At 45.6% G+C, this 21262-nt stretch overlaps 1 protein-coding gene across 1 annotated transcript in view; it reads left to right on the top strand.

Moving 5' to 3' along the window:
* LOC130147659 (uncharacterized) overlaps positions 1–21262 on the top strand; it is a 38078-nt gene that overhangs the window by 1903 nt on the left and 14913 nt on the right. The window contains exons 3-7 of the mRNA XM_056335098.1: positions 5762–5821; positions 8453–8685; positions 15718–15954; positions 17374–17451; positions 18708–18924. Of these exons, the coding sequence (XP_056191073.1) occupies positions 5762–5821; positions 8453–8685; positions 15718–15954; positions 17374–17451; positions 18708–18924 (825 nt within the window). The remainder of the gene's footprint in view (positions 1–5761; positions 5822–8452; positions 8686–15717; positions 15955–17373; positions 17452–18707; positions 18925–21262) is intronic.

Genomic DNA, 21262 nt, shown 5'->3' with positions numbered 1-21262 from the left:
TCTGCATGAAGAGGAGATGGCTGGCTGACCTCAGCTCCATCACATGGTCTTTAATTACTTTGCTTTAATTCCTCACCAGCCTTTTCTGCTCCAGCTCTGCTGCAGGCAAGCTTAGGCTTTTGGATACCTTGGATGTTCCCACTGGTTCTTCCTGATGCTGCCCCCAGCCAGTGCATTCCTTGGGACCCTTTGGGGGGGGGGGGGTGGCAGCTCAGCTGGTACCTGCGTGACACAACCTCCCCCAGCCCATGCAAAGACCTGGTCTCTGAGCTAGACTCCACAGCACAGGGTGCTCCAAATCCCTGCTGTGCAGAGCAGTGGAGACCTTGTAGCTATGGACCACTTGTAGGTAATCTATGGTTCAAACTCCTGGGACTTTTTTTGGCCTCATACCTGATCGTTCAGCTGGGACATGTCTGTGCTATGTAACCAGAAGGTTATGAAACTGCCGGTTATCTCCTTGAGAGCCAGCAGCTTCCCAAGGTCAGGATGTGAACGTTGCACTTACGTAAAGCGAGGGCATTGAAAGTCGGCTTTTTTTTTTTTTTCTTTTTTCATGTCAGATGCTGTTGGATCTCACCTGGCTCCTGTGCCCTGGGTGGGGGCAGGAGGGTGCAGCTGGAGTGGGTGCAGCCCCAGCCTGGGGCCATCCTTCCTGCGCAACCTCTCCCTAGGGCTGGGGCTTTACGCAGGTGATCATGGGTGGAGAAGCCTGTCCCCTGGACAGACACCTGAGCACTGCTCTGCAGAGGCAGCAAACCCACGGCAGCATCCTCTGAGGCTGGGGGACAAGAAGCAACATGCATAATCCTGCAGGTAAACTCCCCATGTGGGGTGGGAGCTCTGGGAGAGATGGTGTGACAGGAGGGGGGACAGTGTGATGTCCCAGTCCCGGGTCCCCCATTGTCCCACAGAGATGTGACCTGCAGGCTCTGGGACTTGGCAGAAAGGAGCAGAGGAAAGGGTTTACTGGGAAAAGGAGTTTAAGGCTGAGCAGAGGAGATGGGTCTGCAGGATCCTCAAGTAGAGGGAGGAGGATGCACGCTCCCAGGAGGAAGGGGTGGGTGGGAAGGTTGGCAACTGCAGTGCCAAGAGAGGTTTGGCTGTTAACTAATTTCTAATGGATTGGGATGCTTGTTTCATAAATATTTTCTTCTGTAGCTTTAACCTTGCCTCAGTGCTTTCTGTGATAGCCACGTGTGCCTGGTGTGGCACACACAGCGAGATGTTTGCTGCCTTTTTTGGCCATTTTCTAAAATCAACAGCTGAGTGTGGGAACGCAGGCTGCACCGCATGGAGGGACTTTGTTCTCTCGCAGCCTGATCTAAAGCCCATTGAAGCTGTTGAAAGGCTCCCCTTGACTGCCTTGGGCTTTGGATCCCACTGTTAGTGCCTACCACTTGCCCTTGCTGCACGCAGTGTCCTTTATTATGTATGAAAATAAACGTATGCTTTGCATACTCTCTGCCACTGACTCCAGAGCCTCCCTAATGCAAGCAGAAGAGTGCTGGGGAGCATCCAGCTTTACTATTTCTTTTCCAGCATATGTTTTCCTTGCCTTCCCCTGAAGTTCAGGTAGAGTTTAGCACCCTGGTTCCTGCTGTGAGTGGCAGCTTCCCCACCCCGGCTGCTTCCTCCCCCTCTTCCTCCTCATGCTGCGCCTCCAGCCCTAACCACTGCCTCTCCCCGCGCTGACTCTGCTGCGGGCTCTGGCACTACTGATGCTGAGGCATCAGCTACACTCGGCTCAGGACTCCCTGCGATGTTTATTGGCCAGGTGGTTGGGTTTGGCCCATGCTGCCAGCCCACTCTTGGCCCCACATGGGCTGTGACATGCCCGTGCCCCAGCGAATGGCTCTGCCCTGGCTCGTGGATGGTGGCTTTGGAGCCACTGAGCAGCCCCAGATATGCCACAAACCATACTCCTGCTTCCTTTGGCTACAGCTCCATCCATACGGTGGGCATACATCACAGCTGCCTTTAATGTATTTGAGTCAAGCAGTAGCATAGGATCTCCTAAATGGCTGCAGTTTTGTGTGCAGGGTTCTGGTGCGTAAGGAAATAGCTCGAGCATTGCATCGTGGTTTCCATAAACAGGATTGCCTGGTTAAACTGCAACAGCTGAGGTGTATTTACGTGCTAAGACAAAGTAGTGAGTGTTGTGATAAGCTGTTGTCAATGCCTGAGGTGCCTTGGTGAACATGACTGCTGGAACTATTTGGGACAGTTTTATCAGACTGGATTTCCAAGCATTTAGCTCCCGGCAAAGCGCTCAGCACCCGAGCACCGAGCCGTCTGGCAGCATGATGTTCGGGTGGCTCAGGTTCAATGCTTTGCTGTGGCTGCGAAGGGGAGCTCTTCTGGAAGTCATTGCTGGGGCTGCAAAATAGATCTAGAGGCTGGCAGGTGAAATGAGGATAGACCAAAAACGCGAACGAAAGATCTAGTCCCAAATCTTTGGATGTGGCTTCTTTGTTTTGTTTTTGCCAAATCCAGGCTGCTTTCTGAGCTTGTCTCCATGCCTTCTCCTGGGCAGCCCCCTGCAAACACCACAGTGTCCTCCCCTTTCCTGGCTGAGCTCCCCCACCCAAAAAATGCCATCTAAGCCCAAGATGCAGAATTTAATTTCACTTCTGGAGCAGTGAGTTGCTCCATGGTGCTGCGCTGCCTGCCTGCTCAGGGGACACTGATGTCCCCCACAAGCAACTTTGCCCCCACCTACAATCCTGACTCCTGACTTCAGTATGAACCACAAGTGCCCAGTTTCAGAACAAGTAGAAGCTGCAATCCGTTATTCAGCCTGGTTGTACATCAGGCTGGCTGTGCCCTCAGCATCTGCCGAGGAAGTTACTGGGAACAATCTGGCTGGCAACTGTGGTCCACTTGAACAAATGCCACCTTATCTTTTTGTGAAGATGCTGGAGGCTTAAAGCAGCCCTTTCCTCCTCTTTCATGGTAGGGCTTGAACTCCTCTGCTTCACACTGGCAGCATTTTCCTCCTCTGAGTGAGGAGGAAACACACACACACGCACCCTTTAAGGCACTAAAAAAATAATGTACAACTAGATGGGAAAGGGAAAGAGATGTCTGTGCATAGGCAGAGCCGTGGAGAGGCACCAGGCAATCTAGTTTAGTGGTTAATATAGTCCAGCAGCTTTTCTGGAGTTGTGCAAAAACTAAGCATTAAAATGAACCACTTTTCCTGGAGTAACGTAAAGGAAAAAAAGAAAAATTAGTTCCATAAATTTTCACTGACCTTAGTGCTCAGAGTCTGGAGCGCATCCCGGCCGGAGCCAGCCGCCAGCCCTGAGCTCTGCTCTGACTTGTTGGATGCTTGCATAAACGAAGGCAATTCTGACCTCTGCTGTTGGTCCACAGCATCACCAGGCTGCAGAAGCTGCGGTGCTCCCTGAAAAGGTTGTATAATCTTAGGCACACGGTTGATCTTGGCACGCACCGCAGTGCACTCTCTCCCTGGTAGCACTTCTTGGCGCTTGCGGTTGGTGTTATAACACGGGTTACAAAACAGCTGGAGGTAGATCTTGTTTTCCTCCCCCTTGCATGACAGAGGATCCTTGTCTGTTACTCATCCGGAAGCGTAACATGATGATTCCTAAAATCTGACACAGATTACAAACGTGCTTTTTCCCCCCAAATTAATAACAAGCCTCAGGGTGCTTGGCAGGGAGGACGAGCTGACCCCGACCTCCAGCATCCTGCAGCTGTACAGCGGGAGCCCGGGGATGCTCGCTCATGCGGTGGAGACACTGCAACAAGACAATGTGTCTTCACACAAGGCGTAGCTGGGCTGAGGGCAACAAACTGACATGGTCTGGCGAGGGGGTGGTTATTCCTGCGCTTGCAATTAATTATAAAACTGCTGAAAGTGATATAAGCTACCCTTGACGGGAAGAGACTGGCATGAGATGTAAATCAGGGGCTGCTATAGCTAGCCTAAATCTGCCTTCCTTGTACATCAGGTGGGGCTACTGTGAGGAGCATGATGCTCTCTAGGTGACCTTGAAGTCTGGCCCAGGCTGGCAACTCCCATGTAAAATACACATGTATTTTATATTCCTTGTCCGCTTTCATATTTTTTTGTAATCTGGATAATGAAAATTGGTAAAGTTGTCTCAAAAAACAAGAGTTGTCATCTTAGTAGCTACAGAAAGCTGAGAAATGTCCTGAGAAGCAGATCTTTGGAGAGACTTAGACTTTTCCCCATTACCAAAGGCATGAGCTTATTCATATGGTGCCTCTTGGTATGAGGGAAAGGAGCTTTTCTATCACAGGGAATAAAATCCTGCCGGGGCAATCTGCTTCACCCCACTTATACTCACAGCCTACTGGCCCTGTGCCTCTGAAATGTGGTCTCGCTGGTGCTTTCATAACCCAGCATAAGCTCTTACACTTGAGGTGTGGGGGTTTTTTCTGCACCATGTCTTGCTCTGTGGGGCCATAGCTCACTGAGGTCCATCATTGCTGCCATATGGGTTTTCTGGGGTCTCGGGACAAGTACAGTGCCTTGGGTGGCATCACTTTTGCCCCCAGGGCAGAGTGATCTTGATCCTGGAGATGTTTCTGCAGCCTTTGAAACACTGATGTGTTGTGTTGTGCATAACTGTTTCTCTTTACCTGAATAATCATCTTTTGGCAGGGTCTGGCTTGTGAAAAGATGCTGGGAGATTTGCCCTGTGGTGCTGACGGGTTCAAGCATAGTTAGTTTCTGTGACCTGGGAAACAGAGAGTTCAGGACGGTGCACCACCACTGCGAGCTGTTGTGGCAGAAGAAGGGTTACGAGGTTGCGTTCCTGCCAGCATGATTGCTACGTCACCTGCTTAAAAGTTGAAGAGCATCTCTGACTTTATGTCATCATGTATTTGGCACAATACTTTTTTATTTGAGTGTCTGTTAGTTCGGCTGCATTAGGACAGGTGTAGCTGTATTTTAGGTGTGAGCATCGTGAGTTACTTTGCAGACTTTGTGCACAGCAACCTCCACAGCACAGACACGCGTCAGGGGCACTCGTGCACCCCACTGGCACACAGGTACTGGTGACCCTCCTTTTTACAGAGTTGGACCTGGCACCTGCGTGTCCTGGCCTGAGAGTTGCTGCCTGGCTTTGCAAGAGCAGCTTGAGAAGCGCTCTGTTTTCCCCGAGGAAAAAGCTGTGTAGAGGGAGTGGCTTTTGGATGCAGTTGTTTGGTGTTGAATGTTTGTCTCAGAGCTTTGAAAGTGAAAATCTGTGGGTTTGAAATATTCTTATCCTTTTCCTCTCAGGCAAGGATTAGCTGTGAAGGGAAAAAGGGAGAATGCACATGCTAAAAATGAATTAGCAGTATAACATTTTTTCAGTTTGAAAAGGTTTCCTTGATAATGCTCAGCCTCCTTTAAAAACCTGTATTTTTTTTATGAAAAAACCCAACAAAACCCAGCAAACATAACACCTGGGTTTTTTCAGTCTGAATTCCTCTTCTGACCTGAGCAGTTACAAAATCATTGTCCTTCTTTTTATTTTCTATTCAGAAACCCCAGCTGGACTCATTGCTGAGAACCTTCTTAAAGCCAAAGAAATAGCCCTCAAAGACTCTCGTGTTCCTGAACAGCTCAAGAATTACTTACAAAAAGCTCTTGATGTTGCTCTGGGACTAGACCCTTACCTGGATGCAATGGCAACTTCAAAGAGGTACAGACACACTTTTGTAGCCTTGGGCTTTTTTTCTGTGATTGTATGCGTATGTTCTTAGATTTTCTGTTCAGAATATGCCATCAACGTGGGGGACAGTGGAAGGAAGAAGAATGAGAATGAACTGCACCCAAGTATGTAGCAAAGTGTGCATGGGCATGTGTGTCTGTGTGTGCCTATGGCCTCGAGGAGAGGAGGTGAGAGCAAAAGGTTCTAACTCTGAATTTTGGAAGATATTCTACCAATTGGCTATGGACTATGGCAATGCTGTGTCGGACCGTATCCTGTGAAAAATCAGCAAGCCAGCCTCCACGCAGTGCCCGCTGAAAGGCTCAAAGGATGAGCCCCTGGATCAAATTGGTGCTGGGATGAATAAAGAATGAAGGAAACCCGCACCTCTGGATGCACCCTGTAACAGCCTGTATATGCAGCTTTTATCTCCAAGTGCTCAACAAACATTAATTAATCTGCTAACTAAATTACTCTAGTAACTAAACTAATTAATTAAACTAATTTAAGGTATCATTAATTCAGAAGTCCAACTGATACCCTCATTATTCTTTTTTGAGCTACAGTATATTACCCCACCATGTGGGGTCTGCTAAGCAATTCCCATTTATCAGTGTACATTCTGATATGTGGAAAAAACCAGTTCTGTCTAAAATTGACAATGTGTAAACTGTTCCAGGCTGTGGATTACGGGATCGCTGAGTGTTCGTTCTGTTGCTGAAATAATAGCTGATAGTTGTTTGACTTACGCTAGCTGTACGATAATAGCTATACATTATCTTATTAAAGTTGTTAAAGCATTTGTGAGGGGCAGAAAAGAGGTTATATGAAATGTTCTACACTTTAAGTCTTGGATTATCTGAGTGTGGCTGACACGGGTTATGAATTCTTTCTCATTTTACTGAGAAGTGGTTGGGGGAGCTGGGGGAAAAAGAAAAACGAACCTGAAATAGCTCTAAATTCTGGCCCACACAAGTATCACCAGCAATTTCTGGTGGTTACTTTCTTCAGACAGGGTAATCTAATCTGTCTGGAGGCTATGGACTTCTTCCAGTCATCTGTTCCCTTCTCTTCACAATAGGTAGCATCCTACTTCATCCAGAGGTGTTGTCACAGGCCTGGCTTCTGTGAAATAGCACCTGGAGATACCCTGCTTTTCTCAGCAGTGTCTGAGGAAAACCAATTTTTTTCCTGTCTTGCAAAAAATTTTAGATCTTTTCCCCTATTCTGCAATAAAAACTTTTTTCTGGCTGAAAAATCACCCTAGAGCTGAACAAAACCTGGTCAGGATAGCTGAAGCCATTTACTCCAAATCAGCAGGTAGAGGGACACCTACCTGGGGCCAGCTGGAAATTGGGGCTGCAGACTGGGAACGCTTTGGTCCCATAGCCCCTGTGGCTGGAGTGGCTGCCAGCACTGAGGCAGGCCCATTGCCAAGCTGGGTCCTCTTAGGACTGTAATTTAGGGATGTTTATAATGCTTCTGAGATATTTTTTCTTACTTATGCACAAATGGACCTTTTCCAGGAGTTCCCTCTTGGTTGCTGGTGTGTGTGTTTTGGTTTTTTTTGTTTTGTTTTGGTTTTTTTTTTCAGGAACCTCAGGTTTTGCATGTTACCATAATGTTGATATTTCTTTCTTTTTCCAGAAAAGCTTCACCTGACTGCGGTGCAGGGGACACTGCGGAGACAGAACCCAGAGCTAGGCTGCAGGAAGAACGTGCTGCTGCCTCTTTGAATGGCAAGTTGGTCAACCGAGAGGATAAAATTGCACCAGATCTTGGTGTAAATGTTATCGCTGAAGTCCATCATTCTCTACTCCGTCTTGCGTCTTGCGTGGGGAAAGGATGAATGCCATGGAAATGCTCAGGAAAATGCAGAAAATTACTTAAAAAGAAAGATAAGAACTTCCTGTAGGCTTTGATCTTCCTTTTGCATGGATTTTCCCTGTCAAATGCATCCTGTGCCCTTGTGCACACACTCGTGAGTGCTTTAGCTCACAGTGGCAGCCCCACCACTTAGTGAGCAGCAAAGAGCTGATTGCCCTCACTGGAAGGGGAAGGAACAGAAAAATCAGGTTGATTTGGGTTTGGCGGTGTCTGATAGGGGCTTATGTGCTTTTGTGGTGGAGGTGGCCTGTGGCCAAGCACTGTACCTTTTCGTGTAGCAATACCCAGGTTTGTATCCCTATATAAAGCCTATTACACTAAATCTATTCCTAGATCCATTCTTCCCAGATGTTCCCATCTTTTGAGTAATATATCATCACAACGAAGTACTCTTATAATGTATTACACTAATACATTGTTCGAAGGACACCACTGATGATAAATTTCTTAAATGATGGTGCTGTCTGGGGATAATGACTCTAAGAGCAAATGCAAGGTAATGTAGTGATTTTTTTTTTAACCGGGTTCCAGAAAGAATATGGAGACATCTTAAAGCCATTTTCGTATGGGGGGGATGTTAAAATATGCAATATTTCAAGCACTATTTAACAAGCACTTGAACAATAGCAGCATTGATGATAAAGGTTCTACATTTAAAATGAGTACCTTTATTCTGTTGTCTTTTAGATGCATTTTAGATGAATTTTTGTCAGATTCTGTTGTTAAACCCTTATTTGAAAGTGTTTTAAGATTAGATTTTTTTTTTATTTTTAATGATCACTTAAAAGGTACATCTAATTTTCATTGTGAACAGAGTACGGTCTTTCCTATGGTTTTATTTTTAAATTTTCACTCTTGTCTTTCAACAGGTCAAGTTTTTAGGATGTTTATTCATATGATCAAAGCCAGGAAGATTTTACTAATTGGCAAGCTTAAAGGTTACAGTATCCTTGCTATCGCAGAAGAATTGCCAGATGATGGCAAAATCTTTGCATGTGCAGAAGCGCCGTATCTCGGAGTGAACAGCCAAGAAGCATTTGATTATTCTTCAGATGGTAAAAAGATAAGCATGCGAGTGGGACCCATGGCAGACACTTTGGAGGTAAAATCGGTGGGAAGGGGAGTTTGGGAGCTCTCATGCAGAGCGGATTAAAGAGTTTCAGGCAGGTCCTCTTTCCTGCCCACAAAAGGCTGGTAGTGACCCTAGTTTGCTTGCAAATATGTGAACACACTCTTGTGCTAGAGTTATTTCTTATTCATGACAGTGTAAGATGGGACAGCTCTGTCACACAAGATAGAATTTTTTCTTTCTTAACTAAAATACGGCAGCTTTTTGATCAGAGGACTCGCAAGCTCTAAATGTAGGTCAATAGGCTTCAGTGGCAGAGTTTTACTCGATGTGGGTGGGCTTTGTTTCAGGGTCTCTAATTCCAAATGTAGCATCAGGTCAGTGTATCTGTGCCCTGCTGAGCCAGTTTTTGAGAGGGAAGGCTTGCTCCCAGTGTCCACAAGAATTGAGAAAGTCCTGAAGAGGTCTGTAATTCAACCACAACCTCCTGCTTTCTGCTCCCACTGAACACACTGCGGGCGGTGAGACCCCAAGTTTCTCACATCCAGAGCAACATGACAAGCTTCAGCCAAGCAAATGCATTAGCTGTATTTGCTTCATTCTGCCTAGTGACTTTGTCCCAAGAAAGAGAAAACCTGATGATTGCCAGCAGCTAGAAGAGCCTCACATTTAATTCCGGTTTCTGGATCTCCAGGACATTGCTGCAGGTCCAGCACACTAACAGGTGATGCTCATGTCAAGGTCATTAAATATATAGCCTTTCTATTATTAATGCAAACCAATTTGATCTGATTCCATTTTCAATCTGGATATGTCAGTGTGAGCTTGATTGTAACTTTATTTGCATTAACAGGTACCATATTTGTTTCTAAAATGAAATGGCCAGGAGCTTTCTGACCTCTGGCTTTCATGACCTCCAAGTCTGATAAGAAAGAAACAAAGAGCTTTGCCAAGTATATGAAAAACGAAACGTTACAGATCACCTGCAATGTGCAGCATTTAAAATCCCAGCTCCCCGCAGTGAGTGTGAAATTAATTGAATTGCTGTTGCTCTCTAGTGCCCATTCTGCGCAACTGACTTACTGTGACTGAATTAAAATATCTAGAGGCAGGCAGAGTACATGCTGTGTAGAGATTAAAGAAGGGAGCAAAGACATGAAAATTAAGTCCTTAAAACAGAATGTTGCAATTGATTTTATATCCTCCGATCGCAACGCAAAGGCACATCCTGACCCCAGGTCTGCAGGTACTCAGGACTTCAAATAGCTCTTGGGGCTGCTGCGAGTGGAGATGCTCGTGTTTGGCAGTGCTGCGCAGGATTTCTGCACTGGGCTCTGAACTTCTGTTCCTCAACCTGGCAGATATATTCATTGGTATCAGGGCAATCAGGATTGTGCTACAGGTCTTAATCCACAGTGGCTGTACATGGTGAAGCAATGTATTTGGTGTCCTCTCTGGTGCTTTTGCGTTTTGGGCTCTTTGAGGTTTGCCTGGCTGGGGTGGGGCAGCGTGCTGCCTTTTCCCTCCTCGAGAAGACCAGTTTAGGTTGGAGACCAAGCAGGCTTCCTCCACTGCCATGTGGGCACGCTGAAGGGCAGGAGGATGAGGCAGTCACAGGTGGGGGATGGACCAGGGATTGCACAGCCAAGCTCTCACAGCTCAGCTTCACGGAGGAGGTGGAGAATAGCAGTGTTCCTGTCCCCCGTCATCTGCAGGGAAGCTGGTGGAAAGCAGAGCTGGCTAACAGTTCTTGAAAAGCGTGGTGAGATTCAGAGCAGGAACAAGCTCTGGCAAGGATTGTTTTTGCTGTCATTCTTGTCCCTTTAGAGAAATTAGAGGGCAGAGATGGTCACCCACCACTTGCTCTTTGGACATGTCTGCTCCAGCTTTCTTGCTATGGTGACTGTGGCTGAATTTTACTTCCAGGCTGAGTGCAGTAGGGCAGGATTTCTGCTTATCTGCTGCTCATCAAATGTTTTGTAGCTGTACAAACTCCTGTGAGCAGAGGATTTGCCTCGCTGCACTGGCTCATTCAAAGCATTAAAATGTCGTATGATATATAAATAACACTACCTGTCTGGGAAGCCCTTTTCTGCTGCATGAAGCTCTGATTCAGAAAGTCCAAACTGCCAGAAGGTGTATAATGTACTTCTGCTGTAAAATTAGTCCACCCAAGAGTTACACCCCAACCTCAGGTAGAAGGTACCATCCAAGTGCTACAGGATGTGTCCAGTGCTGCATCCACATCTGCTGTCTATGCCCTTTAGAGGGAAAGCTGCCAGATGCTGCAGCAGTTGCCACAATGATGCAACACATCTGTGCCAGCATGCCTTGGACAACAGGACCTTTGCAGCACCCACATGACTCTGGCTCTTCCATCTACAACCACATCTCCTCAGGGCTGTGGGCAAGCAGAGAGCTGTGGAAAGGCAGCATATCGGTCTGCAGCAGCACGCTGACCAGGCTTTCTGAAGCCTCTTGCTGCCTCTGTGTGTTATCACACAGGGTTGGCCAGTTTCCCTCTTGTCCCAGATCAGAGCCAGCTGCAAAACACCTGGGATTTTGAGCTGTCAAAGATGCTAAATACCAGACAGGAGCTGCAGAGCTCAGGTACACAGTGGGATTTGTTTAGTATCTGAGGGCATGATGGAAAAAACCCACCCTCCCCACGTGCGAGGGACAGACACTGCCAAGCCACGTTAGGTCCTCATCAAAGCGTGTAGCTCAGGCACACCATGGCACAAGCCTCTGCACACAGGGACTTCAGAAATTTTTACACAGTATTTTGAAATGTGGACTGAGGGTAAGCCTTTCCTTGGGTGCAGACCCTGATACAGGTGCTTTCAGTGGGAATTAGCTACTTCTTCACTGTGCGCTAGCCCAGCATTTAAAAACCTTTCCCAATAAGCCCCTTAAGTCTAAACTCTGTCGTGCTGTGCCCGAATAATGTGCCTTGCCATGCATCAGCTGTGAGCAAGGGGCCTGATCCTGCACAAAGAGCTTCCTTTAATTCCCAGTGGACTTTGGGTTGAACAATGGATGCAGGATTGAATCCAGAGGGAGTGCAAACAGGCAGGATATTATTCCCATCCATGATTTTGATCCTTCCATTTTAAAATTGAAAATGCAACGCAGAAAATAACACCGTGTTTGCAGCAGACTGCTGATTGCAGGGCATTGTGTAAGCATGTCGGGGCTTTCTTTTTTCTTTTTTCCCTCCTTTTACCAGACAGAATAGGTGAAGAGGTTGAGCTGCAGATCTCATTTCTCCTGTTTTGCTGCTTGTGAAGTCTGCCAACAGAATCCACCTTGACAAAGTCAAGGACTCTGCGTTTAATGTTGAACTGAGTGAATAAATTATGCATGAAATTGTGTCGGAGTCTCTAGTGTGTTCTAGAATTGCTCCTTTTGATATGAAAGGTTAATTCAGAAAGGAGTCCAAAATAGCTGGAAATTGTGGGGATAAGTGGATAGTATTCACTGTTGTGAGCTGTTATTACTAGAAATTGCATTCCCTCTCTAGCTTCCCTAGAGATTTAGCTTTGCCGGTGAATATAAACTGTACTCAATAGAATAGCATTTAGGAGTAACAAGAGTGTATGTCCACATACAGTAAAATATTCTAATGGTGTTTTAAAAGGAAGCTCTACTTTTTCATGTATTCTGTGTACCCTAAGGATGTATCGCTATTACATTTAGGTCAAGAACAAGATATAGGGAAGGTAATAAGTTTTGAGTACATCTTTATTACAAATATGCTGACTGTATGATCCATATCAAAGGAGCTGGACAGTCATTTTTTTCTGATTGAGTTTATGTGCGCCTTATGAGAGAATGTTGTCTCTGATCAGGACTCCAATCAGGTTTTCTCTGAGCTTTGGCAGAAGATTCATTCATGTTTTTATTTGGGATGTCCTCTTCCCAATCTTTTGCTGTATCCATCAACAGCACTGCTGTGCCCTTTCTCATGCTCGCTTTTGGTGCATCTTCTCTACGGAATGCAGTACTATAGATTTTTTTCTTTTTTTTTTAATCCAAAAGGAAGTTAATGACTAACTGTAAGCAAAAGCATTAATTTTAGCCAAGTTTGCTCTGAATTAAGATACTTCTTGTTGCCATCTGTTACAGTCTATGATGCCTTTCTAGCAAGGAGCAGGGATTGTGCCGTAAACATTCAGGAAATTAGTTTCAGCGGGGTATTTTGCAGGCAGATTATTTCCTTCTGGATCTCAGCTTTCCTCACAGTTGGAGATCTTTGGGCTCTGCCTCTCCCCTAGCAAAGGACAAAGGCATCTCCAACGTGCTGTGAGGTCCCAGGCAGGGTCTGGCCCAGGCTGTTCTGGGAGGATAAGGGTGGTCAATCCCTTTTCTTGAACCCCCTCATGCATTTTGAGAGGGACAGCAGTGAGTTCTCTTTTCCATCGCTGCACTGATATTTCCAGTGCTTAGCTATGCAGCCAGAGCTACCCGTGGAGCAGCTTTTTTTCTTTCTGGCTGTCTTGGTTCAGCAGCAGGTGCTGGCAGTGAAGAAACCCTCTCCAGCATGGTACCCTGGCCATGGTGATCTCCTATCCAGGTGACCTGTGCTCAGCTGGCCAAGGAGCTCCAGCAAACGGAGCACTTTCCCCTTCCTGTAGCTGTTATCTTCTTGTGTAGAGGCAGGTCTAGAGGCAAAGTTGGTTCAAGGAATTTCGTGGGTTCCCCTTATAGGCCTGGAGCTGTTTCCAGCTATGTATGGAAAACTCAACAGCAATCTTGAAGTTGTGGAAACAAGAAGCTTGAACAACGGTAGGGTCCCGGTATGAACTGCAACGCGGTGGTTCAGGCATTTCCATATAGGTGTCTGGCACTAGGTATCTAGAAGAAATGAAAGGTGCCCGAGTGACCTTCTTGGCTGACTGTTCAGCACTCGATGAACTGGGAGAGGAGAAATGCCTTCCAAGCAATGGCCCTGCACACCCAGGCAGTGCAAGGACAGGACAGACGTGTGCTGGATACACATACAGCACAGGCACCCTCCTGGGACAAAGGCTGTGAAGTTAAAAGGTGGTTTATCTGTATCAGAAGATAGATAAGAAGGAGATAAGCTGTCAGCAGGTAGGCAGTACAGAAAGAGGGCTGAAATGAGAGGTCCAGCTAATATCCAAAGAGCTACACAACTCCATATGGACCTAATGAAGTCAATGCATAAAAGTGAGATTCTTTTTCATTAGGGAGCCATACCACGGAGCAGTTAGTAACATATGTTCAGAGATGGCCACATCTGCTTCTGAATGTCTGCCCCCTACCTCCTCCGCCCGGGAAGGTTACAAGTCAGAAAGTAGTGATAAGTCATGATAATTGCTTGAATTTGGCCTTGGCTCTTCTCTCTGGGGAATGAGACCTCTAATCTCTCTTCCTGGTGGACTCCTCCTCCCAGGTTTCATCTTCTGACCCTTCCTGAAGTATCTACGTTGGACAGACTGGCTGAGTTGCAACCTGATATAAGATGCTCTTCCACAGTAGCAAACATGTTCCTGCTGATTTCCCCCAACACAGCTAAGAGGAAGCCAGGGCAAGATTTTCTTACTGGCCATCAAATGAAAAGATGAATCTCAGGAAACCAGATGTCCCAGTTTCTGCTACATTTTTTATAAACCAGCATATATTTGGCCTTAAGGTCATCTTTCATTATAGTGTGGTATCAAAAGGTGTCCTAAATGTGGACTCATGAATGCTTTTGGCAGAGCTTCTGTGCTATCAAGCATCTGCAGTTAAGTGTGACTATCCAGGCTCTCAGACAGGCTTAATTTCTTAACCACTAACAAGCTCACAATGACACCAGTTTGCACAATAGAGTAATTCAGAGCTTCAGTGATCCACTTCCCGCTATTTCCTCCTCTGAATGCCACACTCCCTGCTTTAGAAAAGCTCCTGAAATCTCTGTTTGGGAGCCATCAGCTTCACTCCCGAAAACAAATTAGTTTTTCACATTCTGTTGCCATTTGTTATTGATGCTTTCTCTGTACGTCTCGGGGGATCGCTCATCACTCATTGTGCACAATGTCTCCAAACACAAAAGGGAAATCTGGATGCAAGGAGTACTGTTAAAAGTTGTGGTAGAAACAGTGAGTTCTGGAAAACATAATTGTTTCTCTTTTCACTCAAAATGCCAAGACTTGAAAGCATTTCTGCTTGCCGAGATAGGTGGATGAGCCCTTGTTTCATTGCAACGCACACAGATGCAGTTAAATAGTCCCAGATGGAATCTGAAATATTCCATAGCAGCCTCTTGGGCAGCGAGTGCATTAACTGCCACAGGAGAAGGCTGTAAAGGCTCCCATCTGGTCATCCATCAACACTTTTATACATTATCATCAGCAGCCTGCTTGGAGGGAAGGTGTGCCACATTTCTGAAAATCCAATTAGATGATAGCAGCCAGTTCTCTTTTATCCTCTCTGTTGCTGAGCCATCCAAAGCATTTTTTTAGATTAAAGAAACATCATTTTCCTTCATAGGAGCTCTGCTGCTTTATCTCTATCATGACCTGTTCTTTTATGTGCTTTATAATTCTATTATTAATTGGGATTTCAACTATTTTCCTGCTACTGAAGTGGGACTTACTAGTTTGCAATTCCCAGGATCAGCCTTATGCCTCCTTTTCCGAGACTGATATAATTGCCACTCTTCAATTTGTTGATAGTTCCTCTTTTGAGGAGACAACTTATTGCAGCGCCTCAGCTGCAGGGTTTGGTGCCAGTCCTCTCTCTTACCCCCATGGATCAATTCTCTTTGACTCTAGATATGCAGATGTTTCTGCTGTGACTCTCAACACCACAAGCTGGGATGAGCCATCCTCTTTTATAATCTGGGGGTTTTTTGAGAGGTTTTGGGCACCAGCATTGCTGAAGAGTTGTTTGCAAAGCATGGAAAACTCCCAAGATCTCCAAGTAATTCTAGCAGTGTTACCTTAGAAGAACTGTGTTCCCTCTGGTTTGGGTTTTATATAAAAGACATTTTAATGGCAAGACTTTAAATTTTCAGGTAAATAATTACTGTTTTCTCCAACATAATTTTTTTTCCAGACATTACATGCTGAGGATGAGCACTTTGATATAGTCTTTATTGATGCTGATCAAAGGAACGCTGTTAACTACTACAGCTTTGTCATGGATAACCACTTGCTGAGAATGGATGCAGTGATCTGTATAGAGAATACACTCATGAAAGGACAAGTCTACCTGGAGAACATAGTTGATGAGAATGTACTAGCTGTCAGAAAATTAAATGCAGTGATTAACTCAGATCCTCGTGTTGAGCAGGTTAGTGCAATGCAATTGGTTAAGGTGCCTGTGGTACTGTATCTATGGATTTTGCAAAGTACTCTTTAAAATGTTTCTTTTGTCGGTGCCATTATGCAGAAGACCTAAAATGAACTCAAATTTTATTATAATTCACCTCACTTGAGTTTATGTATGAGTTTCTATATTCAGAAATGGTCCCTACTCTTTGTCTACATCATATAGAGTGTTAAAGGCAAGATAAAAGTGAAGCACTTAGGAATGAATAATCAGCTCTACAGTGCAACCAAGGAACCACTGTTCTGCTACAAAGGCTTCGGAGGCTGTGGGGCATCACCAGCACAACAGGAGTCAACAAAGTCCTATTCCAACAGGAGAAAAAAAAAAAAAGTAATAGAATGCATAAACAATACACTGTGACTTTAGAAGCAAAATTAGACACACATCCTCCCAGGCTTTAAAAGCGGGTGTGAATGACGCTACCGCGGGGCAGCAGCTACCAGGCTGCAAAGCCTGCTCCGGTGGAGGGGCTGCTGTGGCTGCGGGGGTTCACCGAGCATGGCCAGCTCGCTGCCTGCCCTTCTGCATTGTGAAGCTGGTTCCATGGTGGGACATGGTCTGCCACCTCCCTCCCAGGCACATCCCCCACCCCACCATAGCTCCCCTTGCACGGGGGCATGGGGCTCATGCCCGGAGGGTTTTGGTGTGCACCTCATAGGCTTAAGGTCCTTGTCTACCTGCAGGTCAGATGGCTTCTAGAGGAGCCTCCTGTGATTCTGCATTTATTCTATCATCACCACAACTCCCAGCGAATGCACCAGGAGCAATAGCCTTTCTTTGTAGAAGAGGGAAAGATTAATGACAGTTTTCCATGCCCTGAATCTTACTGTTAGCCATTCAGTGCATGAGCATAACATGTTGTGTCTGTATCCAATGTTCTAATCGTTTGATATTGGTATCGAATCTCCAGCAGAGTGTAGCTTTCATGAGAGTGTGATAATGGTATCAGAGGAGGTAGGTGGCAAAACCTATTCATCTATGGGTGCAGGACAGATGTTGTAGCAAATGCTGAACACCACCAAAGCGTTGCTATTATGGTTTGCTGAGCTCCAAGAATAAGAGTGGAATATCCTCGTGACAGCATTAGCCAGGCAGTAGAAACCCAGAAACCTCAGCAGCTGGCAGTGATTTAGAAAACAGAGACAAAAAATTGCATTTTTTTTCCTAGCGTTTGGGGAAGCTGTGAGTTTGGAAGAGGAATGTGAGCAAATACAAATGCCTGACATATTTGTGTTGGAAGGAATTTCAGCTAAAGAATAGGAGAAAAGCTGCTGTGGTCTAAGGAAGGAAGAGCTATTCTTCATATCAGGGGAATCTGGGTGATAGAAAGCCAGGTACAAAAGCAGTTGAGAACTGTCTGTGTATGCATTATGTTTGCAGATAATTTTACCTGTGCAGAGCGGACTGAGCATCATTCGAAGGAACCCTGCACCTCCAGATGCAGTGATTCGATCCAAGGTGTGTATTTCTTCTCTGTGAGCACTTCTAGGAAAATTTTGACTCTGCTGAGGACAATGACAAAATAATTTCCACGGGTTTGGTGACAAGAGCCCAAACTCACGTTCTGTCATGCCATGGTGCTGTGCAGCATGGACTTACCAGCTTAGGACTTGGCACATATTAGCCTCACTAGTCCAAGGTTGCCCTAAAGCTGTTAAATGCTGACTCTTTGCAATGTCTTTTGGATCGGCTGTGCTGGTGCTGTGACAGATCTTTGGAGCAGCTGGCATGCTGCTTGCTGGGTGTCTGTGCCCGGTGCTCTCCATTCCTTCCCGTGCTGGGTGTGTGGGCAGATGGAGCTGGGGCCCCACCGTAATGAACCAATGCAATATGCCTGAAGTAGCTCTTTTTTGCCCCAAAGTGGCACACAGTGCCCTCCTACAGTCTCTGAACTGAGTATTTTCATGGCCTTAGATTTTACTTGTCCTGTGGAAAAGATGGTGCTTTTCTCTTTCTCCATTTTATGTAATGGGTGTCATCCAGCTGTAAGGAAATTCCCATCTGGAATCATAATAGCCTAACTCAGTAAATCCAGACCCAAACATCGCAATTGTTTTGCAGTTTCTGAGTGCTCCCAAAACTACACCCACTAGTAATTTCTGGCATTTCAAACTCAGTATCTTAAACATCTTGTATTTTCCATTTTGATTCCAGCCAGGGGAAATGATGTATGGCAGCTGATCGGCTGACAGCTTGGTTTAAGTTATTGGCTGATATCTTTATTGGTGCACCAGCCTTGTGCAGATATTTTGATTGCACTCCACTTGAGCCAAATCCTGCCTTTGGAAACTTAGTCTCCGTGCCTTCCTGGAGCCCCCTGATCCTGAGGGCAGGATAGGGCCCTGGGGGTGAAATAACTGCAAGACTTAATCAGCCACTTTCTAAGAGATTGTACCTGTCACATCTCCCATGGGAAGCTGGGTCAGGAAATACTGTACCCTACTCTCAAGCGGAGTGATCGGTGCATCTTCCCAAACCACAGCCCTTCTGCTCCATTGTCTTGCACGTTAGTGCTCCTATTGAGCCTAGTATCTATAGGGATAAGGATGCTTTTTGGCTTGAATTAGTCATACCCTTTGTATTAAATAGTGAGCCAAGAAGATGTGGATCCCTGTTTGTGCTCCCACTTCATTCTCACAGGCGGAGTCCTGCATAGCTATCACTTACTGAGCTTTGCACCTCATTGTGCGATGTACATATGTTTGTGTTTATAGAAAGAAGTGGTGAGGGATGATGTCTTCTGGGGCTACAACAGGCGCCTCATCCTTGACCGGCTGCGTTTGGATGGCCAGGTGGCCTATGTCACAGGTGGAGGGCAGGGAATTGGAAGAGCCTTTGCTCATGCGTTGGGAGAAGCTGGTGCTAAAGTTGCTGTTGTGGATCTGGTCCTTGCAAAGGCAGAAGCAGTGGTGTGTGAGCTCAGCCTCAAAGGTAAGCACGGGACTGACCTGCAGGTCCTGCTGTACACAGTCTGGTGATGAGTGCTGTAATGGGCTGCTTTCCTTGTTCAAACCTGACCCTTTCTCTGCAGAGCAGTCATGTTCCATCCGGCCCTGATGGGCAATAGGTTAGAGCAGAGGATTTTCAAACAGCAAATACATGCCATGGTCACACAGCTTCTCCTGCTCAGGCTGGATGTTAGTGTTGTCTCAGCAAACAGTCATCAAGATCACATCATCTGTGAGAGTTATTTATCAATATAAACTCAAGCAGAGAGGCAAAGTGATCCAAACAAAATTCCTTACCAGCAGTGCCCAAAGGAAACCACAGCAGTGAGCCATGACTGACAGGGACAGCGAAGGGCCACCCCTCGCACACGGTGGCTGTATGACCTGCGTTGCACAACCAGAGGTGGTGTTCTTCTGACCAAACTGTGCAGGGGCTAGGGCACCTGGAGCTTCACTAAGGATGGATGACAGGCATGGCCTACAAACCCATAAGCACACACCCCCTCCCTGGCACCGCTTTGGTACCTAATGTCTGGACCATGAGCCAAAACATGAAGACAAGGTAGAGGTGTTGTCAGCCTAAAACTCATTATGCCCTCAACCTGAAGCAAAGTCACTTCTGAAACCCTCAGCTCTAGTTCTTTCAAACATGCATGCAAGGTCAGAAATAGGAAGACAATACTAATAGACATAAGTAAAATCCCAAATAAGAGGTAAAATCCTCTACCAGCCACTTCTATTTTAGCAGTAAAAACAGAAAATGTAACATTAAATGGAATTTCCCCCTAGAGTCAGGCTAAACTGCAATTGTAAAGGGGAAAAAGAAAACTGGAAATATAATTTTAATGACAAAAGAAAGGAAGTGTCGCTCATTTTATAATTCCTTTTGTGAGATTACAACTGAGCCTTCTTCAAAGTTCTGTACTTCATTGCCTCTAAAGACAGAGCTTTACCCAGGAAATGTTCACATTCCCGTTTGGATAAAGTCACTGGTGTGTTTCCACTCTGACTTCAGAAAGGGATTGGGCCATAGGAAACTGTATTCTCCAACAAAACCAGCCCCTGCAGATGTATTTCTATTACCCAGCCTCAATCAGCTTCCTGAGGAAGGGACGAGGAATGGTTCAGTTCTGGTTTCGATATCATCCTGAGCCTCCTCAGTGAATTTCTTAAACAAAAAGTCTCAGTCTGTAGGACTGCAGCTCTAGCAAGCAGGAGACACTTTACTTTGAGTATCAGCATAATGGTTAAAGCTTTGATTGCTGGTCTGATCCCAAATAACGACCTAGAATAGCAAGTATCCAGCTCCTATTACAAATTCTTCAGTCATCCAGTCCCTCCTTCCCTGAAGCTTTTCATTTTCTTATGCACTGAAGCCATATGGTCTTGGCACGAAGTAGCTGTGCCCTACAAGTTAACTTGCCTTTTGGACATTTTTTCACAGTGAGATCCTGCATATCAAGTAGAGCTATTTGGATAGAAATGGGCTACTTGATAGAGCCATGAGACCTGGGATGCCAACAGCCTATTTGAGTTTGATCATCCATCCTTCAGCAGCTGCCCTACATCTCTGCTCCTTCACCAGTGGGCTGCAAGCCCGGAGGAGATGGGTGGGGGTGTGTGCATTACAAAATGCAGTTGGAGGGGTCATGAGGCATAGCAAATATTATCGCAGTCTAAAGTAAAGAAAACCTTGCTTCTCAGTCTTTACACATCTTTATCCTTTGAGGTCAAATATTCTCTATCAACTTGACCAGTGCAGCTGCTCAGGGCACATCTATTCCAACTCATGATGGTTTTTGAGGTTTCAAATTTATTGTCATTCCTTGTTGGAACAAAACCCAAACTTTGTAATGCCTTTGTGAAAGGGAATTATATCCAAATGCCCGTTTTTGGAAAGGATCTGAAAAGGTCAGGTTTTCAATCTCTTTCTCTCCAGAGGTAACTAAAGAGTCTAGCCTGGACCTCAGAAGCTTTCCCTTGAAAACTTTTGTTGAAATCAATATGTCTCCACGAAATATTTTTGCTTCAAAGAAGTAACGTACTCTGTTGGAAATAAATTTTGACAAAAAGGTTCAGCTAGCTTTACTCTCAAAATATTCACAAGTGTAAATTGAAGCAATAGTAATATTAAGACATATTTTTCCTGCTATAATAAGCACAAAGGAACTGTGATATCCCCCCCACACCCCCTTTGGTTGTGGATCTCTAACTCAAAGTTGGAAGCACAGTGCCCCAAGTCATTCCCAATACTGATACTTTTCCGAAACCTTTTGCTCAGCTTTCTTAAAGCCTCTTTGCTTCTTATAGCAAGAAGCCCT

The sequence above is a fragment of the Falco biarmicus genome, chromosome 4 (genome assembly GCF_023638135.1).
Source record: "Falco biarmicus isolate bFalBia1 chromosome 4, bFalBia1.pri, whole genome shotgun sequence".
Classification (NCBI taxonomy): Eukaryota; Metazoa; Chordata; class Aves; order Falconiformes; family Falconidae; genus Falco; species Falco biarmicus.
The sequence above is the reverse complement of the archived record's forward strand: the minus strand, read 5'-3'. Positions and strand labels throughout refer to the sequence as shown.